The sequence below is a fragment of the Manis javanica genome, chromosome 4 (assembly GCF_040802235.1).
Source record: "Manis javanica isolate MJ-LG chromosome 4, MJ_LKY, whole genome shotgun sequence".
NCBI classification, from domain to species: Eukaryota; Metazoa; Chordata; class Mammalia; order Pholidota; family Manidae; genus Manis; species Manis javanica.
In genome coordinates this window covers 102748871-102765360 of record NC_133159.1, presented here as the reverse complement: position 1 = coordinate 102765360, position 16490 = coordinate 102748871, and the positions used below count along the sequence as shown (strand labels likewise).

Genomic DNA, 16490 nt, shown 5'->3' with positions numbered 1-16490 from the left:
TGAATTAGGCTCATGTGCTAGATTGGTGGGATTGGCCAATGACTCTTAAAAACAAAAGAAAAACAAGCAGTCTAAGCTCAGATGCTGAACTGTCCAAAGAAGATCCTCAGGACATACCCAAACTCAAAATTATAGAAGCAGTCACCTCTTTTAACCCATTTTTGCAGAACTTTCTAAGGGAAATTAGAACACTTCCCTTGCATATATTCATATTTTAAGTTTGCACAGTACTGTACAATTTACAAAATGTTCATAGGTATATTTGTCCATTAAGCCCTGCAACAACCTTTGCCATGTTGTATTATTAGATCCATTTTAATAAAGGAGAAGATGGAGTCACAAAGGTAAGTCCAGTGTCATTAGGCTAAGAAACCACAGAGGCAGAATTTGATGCTCCTTCAGAGCTCTGTGTCTTTACATCAGAAATTCAATGATTTTTAATTAGTGTTCATGTTTAATATTTATGAAGACAAGGAAAACCAGTGAGATAGTGTGTACATGCACAGTAAAGATGTTTTTAGGCCACTGAGTTCTCCTCAGTAAATATAGGCCATTACAGTGTTGTCTAAGCAATGAAGGAGTATGCTGTTTCTTTAATCCAACTGCTCAATGATTCAGAGACATGTTACCTACCAAAGTGTTGAGTGTATCTGATAAAATGCCACATACTTAGCTCATATAATTGCATATTAATAATACCAAAATTTTAAAAAATCATAGTATCATAACTGAAAACATAAACTCATGCAATTGTATATTAATGATACCAAAATTAAAAAAAATTTTAATCATACTATTATAACTGAAAACAAAACAAAAACAATGCCACATATTTAGTTGGCACTGCCATACTAAGCATGTGTAAAAATTATCTTTAGTGTGTGGTTTTGGCTGCTAAGTTCAAGAAGCATTTATTGAATGCTACTATATGCCAGGAACATGAGCAAAGTGGGAAGTTGTCTAGTTGGTATGATTCTAGGGGAGACTCTGGCCTTACTCACTGCCTAAAGTAGCCTCATTAGCAGGGCATCCCTCTAAGTTAGTCCAGGAGTTACTGGGATTCTTTTTTTGAAAATTCAGACAGCTTGGAGAGAAAAAAAACTTCAAAGTGGTCATAGTCACTAAAGCCGTGGGATATACTTATTTATCCAATTAGCAAGTAAAGTATTAAGTATCTGAGCTGAACAGAATGTGATGTGGGTACATTTCATTCTACCCAGGAGAAGAGGATGGTGGATACTGGAAGGACCTAGAAGGGACTCTGGAGATGCAGAATACAGCAGCAGGCCAGTGAGCCTGTCTTGCCTGCAGAAAGAAGTGCACTAAGGCTCTCTATTAGATATAAAGTTTAATTGCTTTGCTTTTGTTTTTAAGAATCTTCCTGGCATCTGTGTTTTAGGTCTGCTCCTATAAAATGAACTAGACTAGTATTGGCCATACAAATATCAAACATTTGATCTTTGTTCTTATTTTTTTTTAAGTTAAGTAAGCAGGTCCCATCTCTATTGAAAATTAGTCAGGTGTTGCTCTCTCCTCCCAGCCCTCTGTGCGGCTGCCCCAGGGCCCCTCAGCAGCTTAGTCAGCCTCTGCACTCCTCATTTGTACTTATTTCTAACTGATGTCTTTCCACAGCTGGTGATGGGGGGGTGCGTCTGATTGATCTGGACCAAGCAAAGGACTTAGAAGTCCCTCCTGCCACACACTCACATTCTTTCCCACAGCTCTGAAATTTATATACCTTTAGAACTTTAAACATAGTAGGTTCATACTTTTGTTTTAGAAATGTGTTAGTTAACAAGCCTATTGTTATCAAAGAGAAAATTTTTTTATAAATTGTCATTCAATTTAATATTTGCTTTTCATTATATAACTATTGGTATTCTGTTTGGTTTTTTCTTCACACTTGAGGCTCTTCACACTTGAAAGAGCATTTATAGAATAACCATGTTTGTGCTAATGACTAGCAAAAGCAGAAGCCCCTCCAGAAATTATATCTATGATGATGGCTCTGATTATTCCCAGGTGCTATGCTCAAAAAGGCTCTCTGTAGGTTTTCTCATTCAGTTCGCACAACAATCGCAAGAGGTAGGTGCTCTCATGATCCTCATTTGTACACGAGCACAGAAAAGGTAAATAACTTGCCCAGGGACACACACCTGGGCACTGAGATTCAAATCCAGGCAGCATACCTCCCGAGCCCAGACTCTTAATCATTGTGTCACCATGGCCTGTGTTTCTCCAAGGGGTCACTGAAGTGAGGAAGCCTTGTCAGCTGTGGGCGAGGGGTGCTCAGGGATCTCCCACAGCAGTGGCCCCGGGGCTCAGAGCCTGAGTGGGGAAGAGATCCCTGAGGTAGTAAGAAGGAAAGGAGAGTCTTGGGGTGGGTTGCTCCTTCCAATGTGGCCTCTCTTTCCTTAGCTTGTCACCTGCTTTTCGTAGATCCCATTCTGAAGGATAGCACTAAGGCTGGCTCACACCTGACACAGTGACAGCACACAATCACTTCACACAGCCCCCTGCTGCAGAGCTTGCATTGGAGGGGGGCCTGTGGTAGATGGAATCTGCTCTGCTCTCAATGTTTTCTCAGAGACAGCCTGGCCTTTTCCTTCAAAATCATCTCTAAGTCAGTCTCAGACACACAGGCTTTCCTGGGCTGGGGCCTGTGATGTCCTGGTGAATGTTTAATAACCTGTTCTCCAGGAGGAAAGCTATGATTTGTAGCATTCAACATTGTTGTAGTTTCCATACTCCTACCATGCTGAATTACAAGTTATCAATGCAACCTCACTGATCAGAGTCAGGAAGAGCTGTGGGTAATCAGATCCACTCCTGAATGGAGGTCAGTCAATTAGGGTGGAGGGGGCCATGGCACTGCCGCAGGAGACAGGCGTCAAGTTCAGATTTGGATGTCTCCCAGACTCTGGACCTAAACTGTTCATACTATGTGCAGCTTCTCTGTGTCTTCCTTCTCTCTCCACCCAACCCTGATACTCACCCATCATAATGTCAGGCCCATATGAATTTCAAAGGCAACTTGAAAGAGAAAGGGATCACAGAACTTGTAGACATCAAGGTACCCCTTGATGGAGGCATGGGAGAAAGTAGGAATGAAGAAAGCAATGGGAGGAGTGGTTTTATAGTCAATGCATGTTTGCATGTGAGTCTTTGGCTGTTTCCCTACTATCTGGAAGCTTGGCCTCCTTCCCTTAGTGTCTGGTTGTTCATCTGAGTCATTCCCAGGAACTTGTAGCAGCAAAAGAATGACTTCAGGGCCTAACTCCCAAGACCCCACTAGTGACCCCCTGGTATGAATCCTGTTACATCAGATATAGTCTGTTTTCCTCCTAAACGACTTCAGGGCTGTGGACCAAAAACCCTGTACAGCTATATTCTAACACTTTATGATTCCCAGGGTCAAAATCCTTAGTGTCCAAGCCTATTCCAAGTTGCTTTAAAATATGGATCAACAGATATTTACATCAAGCCATGCTCTATTTCCCATTTGCTACTAGGCACCATGAGGTGCAAAAATGTATAAAACATAATTTTTTTATCTAAAGAGCTTACGATCTAGTTGAGAAAATGTGACAACCATGTGAATTAATTCCTAAATAAGGAGCACTTAAACAGCATGATGATAATATGTCAAACTATAGGACATAATAAATTGTGAGGAACCTATAATTAGAGAAGGATTTATAGTAATTTGTTTTAGTGAAGATAGAGGAGTTGGGTAAGTGCATATCCTGCATATCCCAAGTTTTTGGTATTGTTCTTGTTTATTATGTAGCATGTAGCCACTTTTCAACCTGTATTTCCAATTTATTTTAAGTTAGAATCCCTTTTTAACAAATACAATTATAGCAGCCAATTTCACATAATAAAAAATATTTCTTCTGCTGGCCAGCAGCCCATACTAACACTTCTTTGCTGATGAAGATCCAAGACTCCTTTTGAAGGAAAAACCCAGTATGAGAAAGACATCCACAAATCCCTGTCCTTTTGGCAGTAAATCTACCTGACAAAAAGCCTATCTTTCATTAGAGTACCGACATAAAGTACAGGTTTGCATGTCTGCACAGTGTTAACAGTTAACAGAACTTGACTCAGTGTTGCACTGATTTTACTTGGGGCTTGTACACATCTCCAAGTAAAGCTGCTGACCACTTGGGCTCTGATCTGTTCTAGGTAAAGGACTGTGGGACTCTCATCTCAGCCCTTTGAGGACAACAGGCCCCCTGGCATGCTAGTGAGGCAGCAGGAGAGAACATGTGTGTCCTGCAATTGCCATTCCCCACCAGCTAATTATTTGTGCTAATAGAAGGAAGCAATCTCATTCCCATCGTCCAGATGCTACTTTTCATTTGTTCTTGAAAGGGTTTTTATAAGTATGTTAGAATATAGAAATGCCTGAAAAAATCTGGAGAATTTGCAATATATGAAAGAAAAATAATTATAAATCTACCCTGTGTCTCTGAGACAGGAGGCTTATGTGAGACAGCTGGGTTCTCTGAATTTACATGAATACTTTCTTGCCTTAGGAGAGTCTGTAAGTGTTTGGGTTAGGACGCCCTCCTGCCAGGCTTCAATTAGGTGAGGCTGATAAAGTAAATAAAAGGTAATGGATTGTGTCCATACATGACTTCATTCCATCCTTTGAATGACTTTATCAGTAACTCCTAGAGGATAAGACTCAGCCATAACCATGTACAGATATGCCTCCAGGCCATAGAGGGCTGACTTTATTTCATAAAGTGTTTGAGGAATGCCAGACTCAAACCCTATTCCTTCACCATTGGCTACATCCAGTGTAGTTTTTCTAAAATGATTAAGGTTTTCTTTCTGTAGGCTCATACTACTAATTAAACCCAAACTGTCTTAAGCAAATCCCCCCACAGGTAGGGGCACTGCGGGACTCGTGAGTGTAATGAATCAGCTCGTACATACTGTGCTTGCATTTCTCCCACACAGTCAACATTTGTTTTCTCTATACTCAATTTCTCTTGATGCCTCCTGAACTCAAATTTAAGGACTTTGCTTAATTGCGTGTTTGGATGGGCTACAGGTAGTGGGGTGTTTTTAATAGCATTTTGCCAAATCTACTTTGTGTTTGATTTTTTTCCAAAACAATTTCCTATTCCTAAAACTGCTGCCAGTTCATAGAAATTTGGAATTTATAATTATCCTGAAATACTAAAAGAAGGATTCATAAATTATATTTGCAGAACATCATTCATTTAACACTTCATCCTAATTAGACATGGTAAATGATTTGCTCCTCACTATTCAAATAGTGTGCATTCCCTGGCATCTCACTGCCCCCTAGCGCAGCATGCCAGTGAGTGCATCCTTCTCTGCAGGCATTCTTGGTTTGCATTTCTTACTGTCTGTCGGATCAGTCCATTTCATGCTCACCTGGATTTTGGCAGTGTGATTAGACTCTAATCCATGACGTCAACAAAGTCTTCTTTGAGCCCTCTTTTGCCAATTAGATCCTGTTCCTAAAGCAGCGGTTTGGAAGTCTAGATTGTGCAGATGGGAAATTGAGCCTCAGCTGGACTTTTCAGACCCCCTCCCCATGGAGAGACAGAGCCCAGAAATTTCAGTATAGTGCCACGCGCTGGAGGAACAGATCTTGTGTTAAGTTGCGTGCTGGAACAAAGTGACGAGAACACTGGGTTTGAGAGAAACAACCTGGGGAAATTTCCTTAACCAACTGGAGCCTTCATAAATCTATCATTGATAAAAAAAAGTGGTCTTAAGATGTTTTAAGGATTTTATACATAATCTGTTTTTGAAGGTTTTATACACTTTAACATGTGATATAAATCTTCATCTATTACATTTATTCTGGCCAAAGTAGCCATTTAGGTGCAATTTAAGGATTATGGAAAAGGCAGACTTGCTCTCAAAACTGTTCTAAAAGGATCACAAAATTGTAAGCCATGTATGTGGTCTCCATGAGGTTCTTCCAAAATGACCTTGAAAAAGTTGTTTAACTTCACTGGGCCTCCATTTTTCCATCTATAAAGTATTAGTGCACCTACTTAAAGGGATTACTTAGGGATGCAATGAGATAACATATGTCTGGCACATGGCAGATTTTGATAATTGTTAGTTCCTTGCTCTTCCTCCCTTCTTTTTTTCTGGTCTGAAATAGTCAGCACCTGTCTTCTACACCAGGCACCAGTAGATAGATGGACTACAATGCCCTCTTTCTGAATTGTCCCCAAAGGAGCTGAGAGGCAGCCCTTTCTTGTCACCATTAGCTTTAAAATATTTGCAAGGAAATTCACAGTGGAAAGTGGGATAAGGGGGTAGAGGTGGGAGGTGGTCATTAAAACCTCCAATGTTGGAAAGTGTGATTGACAGGAGCTTCAAATATTACCTGTTCAGGAACCATGTGTAGTTCATCATGAGAATGAAAGAGATTCACCTCCTTTAATGATTGTTGTTGCAGGTTTGACTAAGCAAAAAAGGCATCAAATGTGGGCAAGGCTGTTTGGTCATAATGGAAGTTCTTCCAAAGAACACATTATAAATCTCATACCTTTTCAGAATCAGAATAGTTAAAAAACAGATTCTCAATCTTACTATGGTGAATTAGCAAACAAAAAAGGCTTTCAATGCAATATAATAGAAGGAAACAAAGCCACACCTACATGCATGCATGCACACGCACACATACATACTTGGTAGGTAAAATATACATTTTTATGCTTTTATGTGTGGTTTTTGTTTTGGTGATAGCATTAAATGTTGAAACGGTTTTGTTAGGTAGTAAGTTTCCATGGAGAGAAGCCTAAAGATACTCACTATGTGATGGTAAGGAAGAATTTGCCCTAAGGTCTGTTCTCCCACTACTACACTAATCCTGTCATTACCCTGACTATGACCTGGACAGAAACCAGAGAGAACCACATGAAATTATGCATTTCATTAAATGTGTGTAAAGTCTTTTCAAATCTTCTTAGACATTGTTTTGGAATCCACCAACAGGGAGTTTTAATCTATTTGAATCAGAGCTCTTGAGTGGAGCTCGAGGGAGGCTTAGATATTGCTCTCTCCAAGTCCTTTATTTTATAGCTGGGGAAACTAAGGCCTGGAGAGGTCACCTGGCTAGAGCACCCTCCCTTTCTGTTATCTCATGATCTCTTTCCTAACGTCTTTATCACGTTTGCTCAGTCCGTCTCCCCCGTAAGATTGTTACTGTTCAAAAGCACTAGGCCTGATATGCTTGAGTTAGACTCTTCTGTCAGCACCACACAGTGGGTAACTCAGTAAATTCTATTCTTCATGTCCTCCAGAAAACTGCTTCTTCCCTACAGAAATTATAATTATAATAGAGAAAGGGGGATTACTGAATAAGAATACTGTCTTTAGTAACTTTTTCTGTGAATTATTCGATACAAAATTTCATGTCCAAGTGTAATATTTTAAGCCTAGTTCTTGGGAATGGAAAAGACTCATTTGTGAATTAGCAATGAGATTATTATGTTACATTAGGAGGACAATATGTGCTCTAGTTATGTGCTTTACAAAAACTTCAGGGATTAAATTTTCGCCTCATATAAAAGGCCCATTTGGCAACTCATTCAGTATTACCCAACATTCAACAAATATTTACCAAGCTACTACTGTGCTCCTAGCACTGTTCAGAGTCTTAGGATGTACCAGGGAACAAAACAAAAGATTTCTGCCTTCTAGGTTGCATTTTCACGTATATTTGTAACATATGAGTGAACTTTGCTTTCCACCACCAAATTTTTCTTGGACATCTTTCTAGTGAAAGTGTGTCATTTTCTTAAAAAAAATTGTCTTCTTTAAAATAAAAAGCTTAGTTTCTCAAGAAAACTTTTTAAATTGCATGAAATTTGGCACAATACTGCCGCCTTGTGGCTACTTGCATCAGGAAATCACATACACTACAAGGTGAACTGTCTTTAAGGTAAGATTTACGGGAAAATTACCCTGTTTTGAGGTGAAAGGCTTTGACACAAAATTATCTAACCAGGAGTATTTAGAATTCAATTTCTTCTGGTTTTCTAACAGAAGGATTGGAAGGGCTCCATCGCGTTTGTAGTTGGAAACCAGACTGAGGACGATCTTCTCATCCGAGCGCTTACGCTTGCAGTTCAAGTCCCTCAGCGTAAAATCTTCAGTTTGGTATCATGGCGAGACATCCTCCAGCAGGTACCTGTCCTCTCTCATCTCTAAGTCTTTTTTTTTTGTCTTAAAATAATAGAATAAACAATAAAATAGGTAAAACTATAGTCTTCTGGGGCTATTTGATAATTTGGGTGAACTATTTTAAACAAACATGTAGCTAGAATAAATTTGAATCATTTCATCTGGGAGAAGTATTTTTGGTTTGTGAATATTGCCCATTTACCATTTGTTCCTTTAACAAAAATTGCTGTGTCTATACCAGACTCCCTGCTAGACTCTGGGAGGAATTATTTAACAAAGGTTCAGTAATAAGAAAGACTAAACTACTTACTGTTGCAAGGAAGTCTGTAACTAACCAGAAAAATGAAGTCTACCGAGAAACATAGCTGTCAGAGGTCAGCGGGAAGGATGACTCATTCTCTGTCTGATGGCACATTCTCATACAATTATTAACAACTTACCAAAATGGCAATACGTATAATTGATGAATATCTTTCCTCAACCCCTCAAGTCCCCTAGGTATTTGGAAGTTACATATATCTAAGTACTCTTTATGTAGGTCTCTCTTTTTCATTATCGATGAATTTCATTTTCTTATAGATTGATGATATAAATTCACTTCTTGGAACTACATCTAAAAAAGCAAAGAACCCCCTAGGCGGTAGTGCTCCCTTATATTATGAGGTAGGTGAATGCGCTTGTTGAAGAGAGTTATGCAATTTTTTAAATATTAGGTAAGATCTTACAGTTACTTTTTAAAATTTTAATTCATTCTTTGAAAGCAATTTCTTGCTCTTTGTTGGAGCTGTTTGTTCCTTATCATGGGCACTTAAAAAATCTGCTTCCCTTTTAATCAAATCCCTCTCTAGGAATAGAATTGTCCTAGAATGTCTATACCCTACTGCATCCAGTTGAGGGCTATAAATCAGAAATTTTTATATCTAAAACTGTTGGGTCATGCTTGTTCATGGTGATTAGTTTGTGATGGTATTTTTTTTTAAAGGGTGTCATATTGTTACTGTATTATAAAGTGTTAGTTTCACCAAAGAAAAAATGTAAAAATACTTCAGAAAGCATTTCCTGTATAAGACAGAGGCACAGCTGGAGTAAGTTTCCCTCAGCTTGTGACCTTTGTGAACATTTTACATCCTACTTTAATCAATATGAAAATAATTATAATTCAGATTAATGGTCCATTCTGTTACTAGCAGATGCTTGACACAAAAATCTGGCCTGGCTGACCGATAGGTTTTTGAAAAGAACTCATGCCCAGTACAAGGGGATTTCCCCTCACCCTGCCTTGTTAATAGCTAACTTACAGCTTGCAAGAAACTATAAACATCCAGTGACTAATTAGAATATCACTTAAAATTTGTCAGGCTCTGTTTTATGGCTCTGAAGATTGAAAGCATAAAGATTTTTGGATCTTTCTAAGACGAACTTGTTTGCACTATTTCAGTGATGACTAATAAAGTTTTTATGTGCCTCAGGTCTTGGATGATTTCATAATGGGCTCTTTAGTATTGCCTGAGTACTATCTGAACAAGTTTCAATGGATTTATTTACGATTGACAATACTGTGGATTTTATAACATTAACTCTTGCTACACTACTCTCACTATCACAGAAAACTTATTCTGTGCTATTGGAGTGAAAAAAAATACCTTCTGTCTTTTGTTCTGATGCTCTGTTGTGTGTGTGCTTCGGTAGAAACATTCTGTGTTACCTGGATTTAAAATATTGGAAGTTTTCTTCTGAAGTAGCCATAGAAATTCATGTCCAGTTCTCAGGCCTGGGATCAATTAGCCCTGCAAAGGACTCTTTCTTCTTCAAAGATGCTCAGTAAAAATCAGAGATGATAACAGGCTGGTTTTGATGTCTAATCTACACAGGCATTTTGACTTGGATGTGGGATAATGCAATGTTACACATCCAGAGTTGAGTTGGAAAGCCATTCCTCTCCAATATGTGCTGTGACTCTTGGTTGTGAGTCCGTCACTCAGGGGGGTCCATTTTACATCTGGCTCTACCACATCCTTCCAGTGGAGCATTTGGGCAATAAGCCTCCCACACCCACTCACATACCCTTTCTGAATGGTTCCAGAAGAAAAGGGAAGGCAGGATGAGCACCAAAGAGACTGGACCTTGGGTGCACCAGACATGCATTAATGCAACAAAAATGAATAAAGAATTTTAAATAAATTCAGGCCCCTAATCAGCATCAGCCAAGGACAGAATGCAGATCTGGAGAAGCAGGCACAATCTTAAGCCTTTCACACTTAGAACCCATTCAGGAATGCTGTCACTTGGTACCTCATCCCAAGTGAATTGAAAAGCTGCAGGCAGTGCCTACTGAAGGACCCAAGATAGTTGTAAATTGTGAGCATGAAGGAGGCCCTGAAGCCAAACTCTTTGGGGACCTGTGGACTGTCAAGGCAGGCAGACAGCCTGTTTATGCATCTATTTCTGCTTTAAGTTTTGCATGGTCTGTGTTAACTAGGACACTTGCCACAGTGAACTCTCTCAGGAGCCTGGCTAGGAAGTCTTATATTTTCTTTCTCAAAGGAACCTGCAGTGGGGAAGAAAAGATAAGCTAAGAAAATTTCTTATGTTAATGGGAAATTCATAGAGTTCTGTTTCCTTTTGTACCTCCATTTTGGAGGGAGAACTCAAAATAGATACTGTAAAGCCATGCACTTACGTTTACTTCTATCTGTAGGACACTCTCATTGGCTTTAAATCCGAAACTAGTTGTTCTTTCTTTAAAGACACTTCTAACCAATTTGGTTTTTTGGTTTCCTAGCCTACAGTCGATTAAGAGCAACAAATCAAACTGAAACTTCCCTATATTGCAGTTCATCATGAGTAGTAAAATAGTGTCAGAACCACATTACATACTGCCAATAACTACTTGAAAGGTCTGAGCTAGCAAAGTCCACATTCCTAAATGATTTGCTCAAGCTTTCACTTGGATGGCTTGGAGTTGTGTACACACAGCCTCATTTTGATATTGTGTAATTTCCCCTGAAACTTTAGAATTTCATTTAGCCATGGTATTGTATATATGAGAGAGTATTTATTTATAAACCACAGTTCTTTGAAAACCTGCTTAGACCTGTGCTAACATAATTCCACAGAGACATAGCTGCAGCCCATTTGTTCATTCACCTTCTCTTTTTGGAAACCATGTTCCGCTCCAGCAGGAGTTCCTCCATGGACTCATGTGCCAACAGGAAGAGAGTATTTTCCTTTGTGTATAGTCTCACGGCTGTTAGCTTTCATGTTATTATATTAGTAATAGTAGTAGTATTAAATAATGATGACGAAGATGATAATGATTCCATGCACTGACATTACATATAAACATAATTTCCAGCACGTGATCCTACTTGAGGATGTGAGCCCACATGGAAATGGATATACAGATACTGCCTGAATCATATAGTGGCCAGTTTTACCACACAGTGGTATTTCACCAAACACCAAACAACAACTACATTCTTATTCAAGTACTAGATGTCAAACACTATCTACAAAGGAGGGGGAGGGAATTTGAATATTATAGAGACTCTAATCTCAAGTAGTGTAAGAACTAGTTAGAAAAAAATGTATACGTGTATATGCCTGATACCTGGTAAGTGTTCAATAAATATATGGTAAGTGAGTGAATGACATTGTGAGGAAAACAGTTCATAAAGTCTATGAGGGGCAAGTTAAGTATTGTGAGTATGCAGAGGAGGATGAGATCACCATTAGCTAAGGTGGGGGAAGCAGGGAGATCCAGAGAATTGTGAAGGTGGCGCTGGCAGGGAAAGGAAAGGGGGCTGATGATTTTGACCTTTTACACATACCCAATTAACCCATATCACATTTCTAAAATAAAATATAAATGCCCCCATTTTACTTACAGGGAAATTGAGGCATAGAGAAGGTAGGAAATCTACTAATTGAAAAACTGAAGAATATGTATTTAACCACAGTTAAATACATAGCCTCAAGTTTTTTTACTTTACTATAAACTCTGTACCCTTTTGCTGGGCTCAAAGCTGTCCACCCTCGGATGGGTAGGTCTTGACATGCAAATGTGGGAGAGGGCATTCTAAGAAAAAGAAACAGCTCAAGCAAACGCATAGGGGTGGGAGAAGACTGACTGAATGAATGTGTACTTACATGGTAAATATAAACTAAATAGGAAAGGTAAATCTTGTACATATTTTAATTACAACTTTAAAATCCTAAAGATGGATATCTATAAGAAAACATTTCAAACACCCCCCAAAAAAATCCATGCTTTATGATTCATGCCTGAACTTAAATTTCCTTGCTAAGCATGCACAAATATTTGTGTGCGTATGCTTTATAGCCCACGTAGAGAATCAGACCTGTTCATTTGTAGGGTTACCCCTTCCTGAGCAATACTAAAAAGGAAAATATTTATGATCATTAAAAGTCAGCTGAAATGTTCCTTACATGTGTACCATACATGTAAAGATTCTCCCATTTGTTATTAAATGTGATCCATGGTATGTGAGCATTGTAAAAGAGATGTACAACTTTCAGAATTTGACACTGAGGCTTTGATGAATTCAAAAGAAAAAAAATGACCAGTTGAGCAGAAATTTGTTTATCTGATTTATCTGAAATCAGAGTCAACTGTCTTAAAAGGTGTAGATTCCACTCCGTGTTTCTTTTCATTTCATGATGTTAAACACCTTACCACCCTTCGCTACCTTCAAATGAATCTCCATCCACACATGGGCCATGGTTTACATGCCTGTTTGTGATTTATTCAGAAAAGACAAATTAGGTCACCACACACACACAAAAAAGAACCCTGTTGAAACAGATATCTATAAAGAATAAAGGTTTTTATGCTCCAGTTGGTAACTCGTGTATCACAAAAAATAATCAATTCTGTATAATAAAGAACTTGGTCAATCCTAAAGATTGTGATACATTTCAACTTTACAACAAAAAACATATTAATTTTCCTCTTTACAACTGTCAGTAAAAAAAAAGACCTAATTTTTTAACTGATATGTTTTCATCAAAATATTTCTATTGGGAGCTCATTCTGGGATATTAAACATGGAAAGATTTTTCTGATATATTTGAGAGTAACGAACCAAATGCAGTTTTAAAAGATATAGGTTGTAAGTTTTATATCTAAAGATCTAATTAGTTTGATCACATTTTTAAGACACATTTCTAGTGCATTGGACTAGTAGCCCCGGATGTAATGGCTCCATTTCCTCAGCTCCTATGCCTGGGTGTATAGACATATTTCTCAGCTCTCCCCAACATCTATTCATAACTCACAAGTAAAAATGCAGACTTAGCTATTATCTTGTTGCCACCCTTTTCCAGATTCTTAATATGAAACTAACTTCTTAAACAGTGCCTCAAATTAGCAATCCATTCAGTAGAATGTCAGGGCCTCTTTCTTGGGGTGGCCCTTGTCAAAATGAAAAATGGCAAACTCCTGCTTCAGAGATAGGAACAAATACTATGTGAAACCAGTTAAGAGGTTTGACGTTATTAAAATGGCAGATCTACTGGGAACAGAAAGAGCAGCATGTCATGGAAGAAACGAAGGAAAGGGGAGACAGGAAGCATTCTCTGGCCTTTTCAATCCTGCGTTTTAAAACAAAACAAAAAAAAATTCAGGAAGAATTGGAAGGGAGCCAACCTAATGCCGTTATTTCATAGAGCTTAGGGACACGCCAGGAAATTACAGGCCAGTTAGTTTGACTTCACTTGTAGGGAAAGTATTAAAAACTGCTGCAGGAGATCAAGTAAAAGGATGCTTAGAAAAAGCACAGCTTGATTAAGTCAAGCCCGGCCAACATGGTTTTCGGAAAGGGAAGGTCATGTCTTAGGAACTTGTTGAAATTCTTTGAAGCTATTATGGCCAGTACAGTCTTCAAAGAAAATAGTGGGGCCTAGAGTCTGTGCATCTTTTCCGTTCCACATCAGTCCTTCAGGGATGGACTCGCTGTGTCAGGGCCTTGGTGCTCCAGGTTCAAAAACCATTATCAAAACAGCAGAAAATAACCTCTGATGGAACATTTTTAAAGCTGGAACCAATTAATACAACCTGATATTTATAAATGTAAAATAATGATGGAACACAATTTAGGAATATTGAGCTATACAAAGAAGTACTACATTGGGACTATAAAAACAATCTACGAATGATTGTGCCAAAATCTGGGCTTGGGATGCATTTCTCACCCAAAGAAGGGAAAATGAGAAGAAATCACAGTGCTGGAAATGGTTACAAAGTATAGAGTTATGAAGAGTTGCAACTGAATGAATTCTGTCAAGATGGGAAAAGGAGCAGTCAGACGTGTTAACAGCCCAGAGCTTCCATGGTCCTGGAGGAGGCCAGAGCAACCCAGCAGAGAAAGTCAAGTCCAAGCTAGTCACTGAGGGGGGCAGAAGTTCAGGCCTTCATTGCTTCAAGAGTGGGCTCCCCAGGCGAGAATATTTGCCTCTCAGATCTGAAACCTGGAGTTCTGTTCTCAAAGAAAAGCAAAACTCAAGCAAAGGCACTCAGAAATATCCGAATCATGCCCCCAGCTCTTTTCCACCTTGAGGCACAGGCAGCTGGCCAAGCCCCTGTTGTTCAGGTGGAGCCAGGGAGTCACGGAGGAGGAGGGGAATCTCAAGCTGAAGAGCCTGGGATTCAGCAGCAGGAAATGCATACCGCGCAAGGTTTGGGGCGCTGGCTAGGACCTTCGGTCGATGTGAAAACTGTTAGGCAAGACAAGAATCTAATAACGAATCCGAGGACACAGGTATCAGTAGAGGAGCAGCCGCAAGCATAAAGCAAGTTTTAGGTAATGAAGAGCAGCCGTCACAGTCTTGGCTGGGTGGATCCTGGAGCCTCCCCAACACTCAATACTCCGCACCCACCTTGATTGGAAGGATGTCAGGGAAGGAATCAGGAAGACTATATCCTTCTATTCCTGTATCTAGGACTGTGATGAAACCACCTTTATATATGGTAATATTATTAGTTATCATTTTTTGACTGCTTAGTTTATTACAAGTCTTGTATGCTGGATGCTTCATGTAGATTAGCTCACCTCATCCTCTCAACAACCATCCAGGAGATCCTTCCAAACACTGTGAGTGGACTCAGACAGGTTAAGTAACTCTTTGACTCCGAAACCTGTTTCGTCTGCTTGCATCACACAAAAACTGAGGAGAAATAATTTGGATTCTGCAAGTGGTTGTTGTGGTTGAACATTTCTTGAATACAAGCTACTGTGAGTAATTAGAACTAAGCTTCAAACCTCTCAGTAGTTGGTGATGTGTTTACTACCATTCAGGCAAAAACAGTGTAGGCGTATCTGCAGATGAGGAACGTGACAAACAATTGTAGTTGTATTTTTGAGCCATGTTGATGAGTGGCTTGTGCCCAAATGTTTGGGTCGACAGGAATTTTTAAGGCTTGCAGCTCAGATTTATGTGCCTGAGGTGACTTAAATTTTCTCTTTGGGAGAGGGAAGAGAGAAAAATGGGGAATGAAAATACATTTTCATCAGAGCTGAAGGTGTGGGAAAAAGGGGACCTGTCTGAAATCTCAAGCAAATGCATGAGATCCAAGTTTATCTCCAGAGGGCCTGCTGCCAGTTTAGTGAGACACCTAGTGGTGAGATGCACTGATCCAACCGGACCGCCCGGCTCGTGCCCCAGCTCTGCTCACACTGGCTGCGTGACTTTGGACAAGAAGTGTCACTCTGCTGTCCTTCAGTTTTCTCTTTGTAAAGTCAGCATTGATGATAGTATTGCCTCATAAAGCTGTATTGATGATTCAATAAGATAGTAAATATAAAACACTTAGCATAGTACCTAGCATAGAGTGCCCATTACAGTTTAGCTGTTATAGTTAATATTATTATATTTTAAATTTCTATTCTCAGTCATAGCAAATGTTATACTTTAGGAAGCATGGAAGAACTAGAAACATCTATCAGTGGGTTTTTTTAATTTTTAATTTTTTATTATGGTAAAAAGAACACAATATAAAGTCTGCCATCCTAATTATTTCTATGTGTACAATTCAGTAGTGGTAAATATATTCACATTGTTGTACAGCCAATCACCACAACTTCTTGATCTTACAAAACTAAACTCTATACTCAATAAACAAGTCCCATCTTGACAAAATTCACTAAGTTGCAACTCTTCATAATTTTTTACTCTGTAACCATTTCTAGCACTGTGATTTCTTCTCATTTTCCCTTCTTTGGGTGAGAAATGCCTCCCACGCCCAGATTTTGGCACAACAACTCATAGATTGTTTTTATATT

At 39.1% G+C, this 16490-nt stretch overlaps 1 protein-coding gene across 9 annotated transcripts in view; it reads left to right on the top strand.

The window, feature by feature from the left end:
* The window catches only part of SPAG17 (sperm associated antigen 17), a 294146-nt gene that overhangs the window by 62839 nt on the left and 214817 nt on the right, over positions 1 to 16490 (top strand). For 8 of the 9 annotated variants that reach the window (XM_073234479.1, XM_073234478.1, XM_073234477.1 and 5 more), the window contains exons 2-3: positions 8053 to 8193; positions 8770 to 8853. In XM_073234479.1, coding sequence (XP_073090580.1) covers positions 8053 to 8193; positions 8770 to 8853 — 225 coding nt within the window. The remainder of the gene's footprint in view (positions 1 to 8052; positions 8194 to 8769; positions 8854 to 16490) is intronic. The other variant, XM_073234481.1, reaches the window with a different exon arrangement.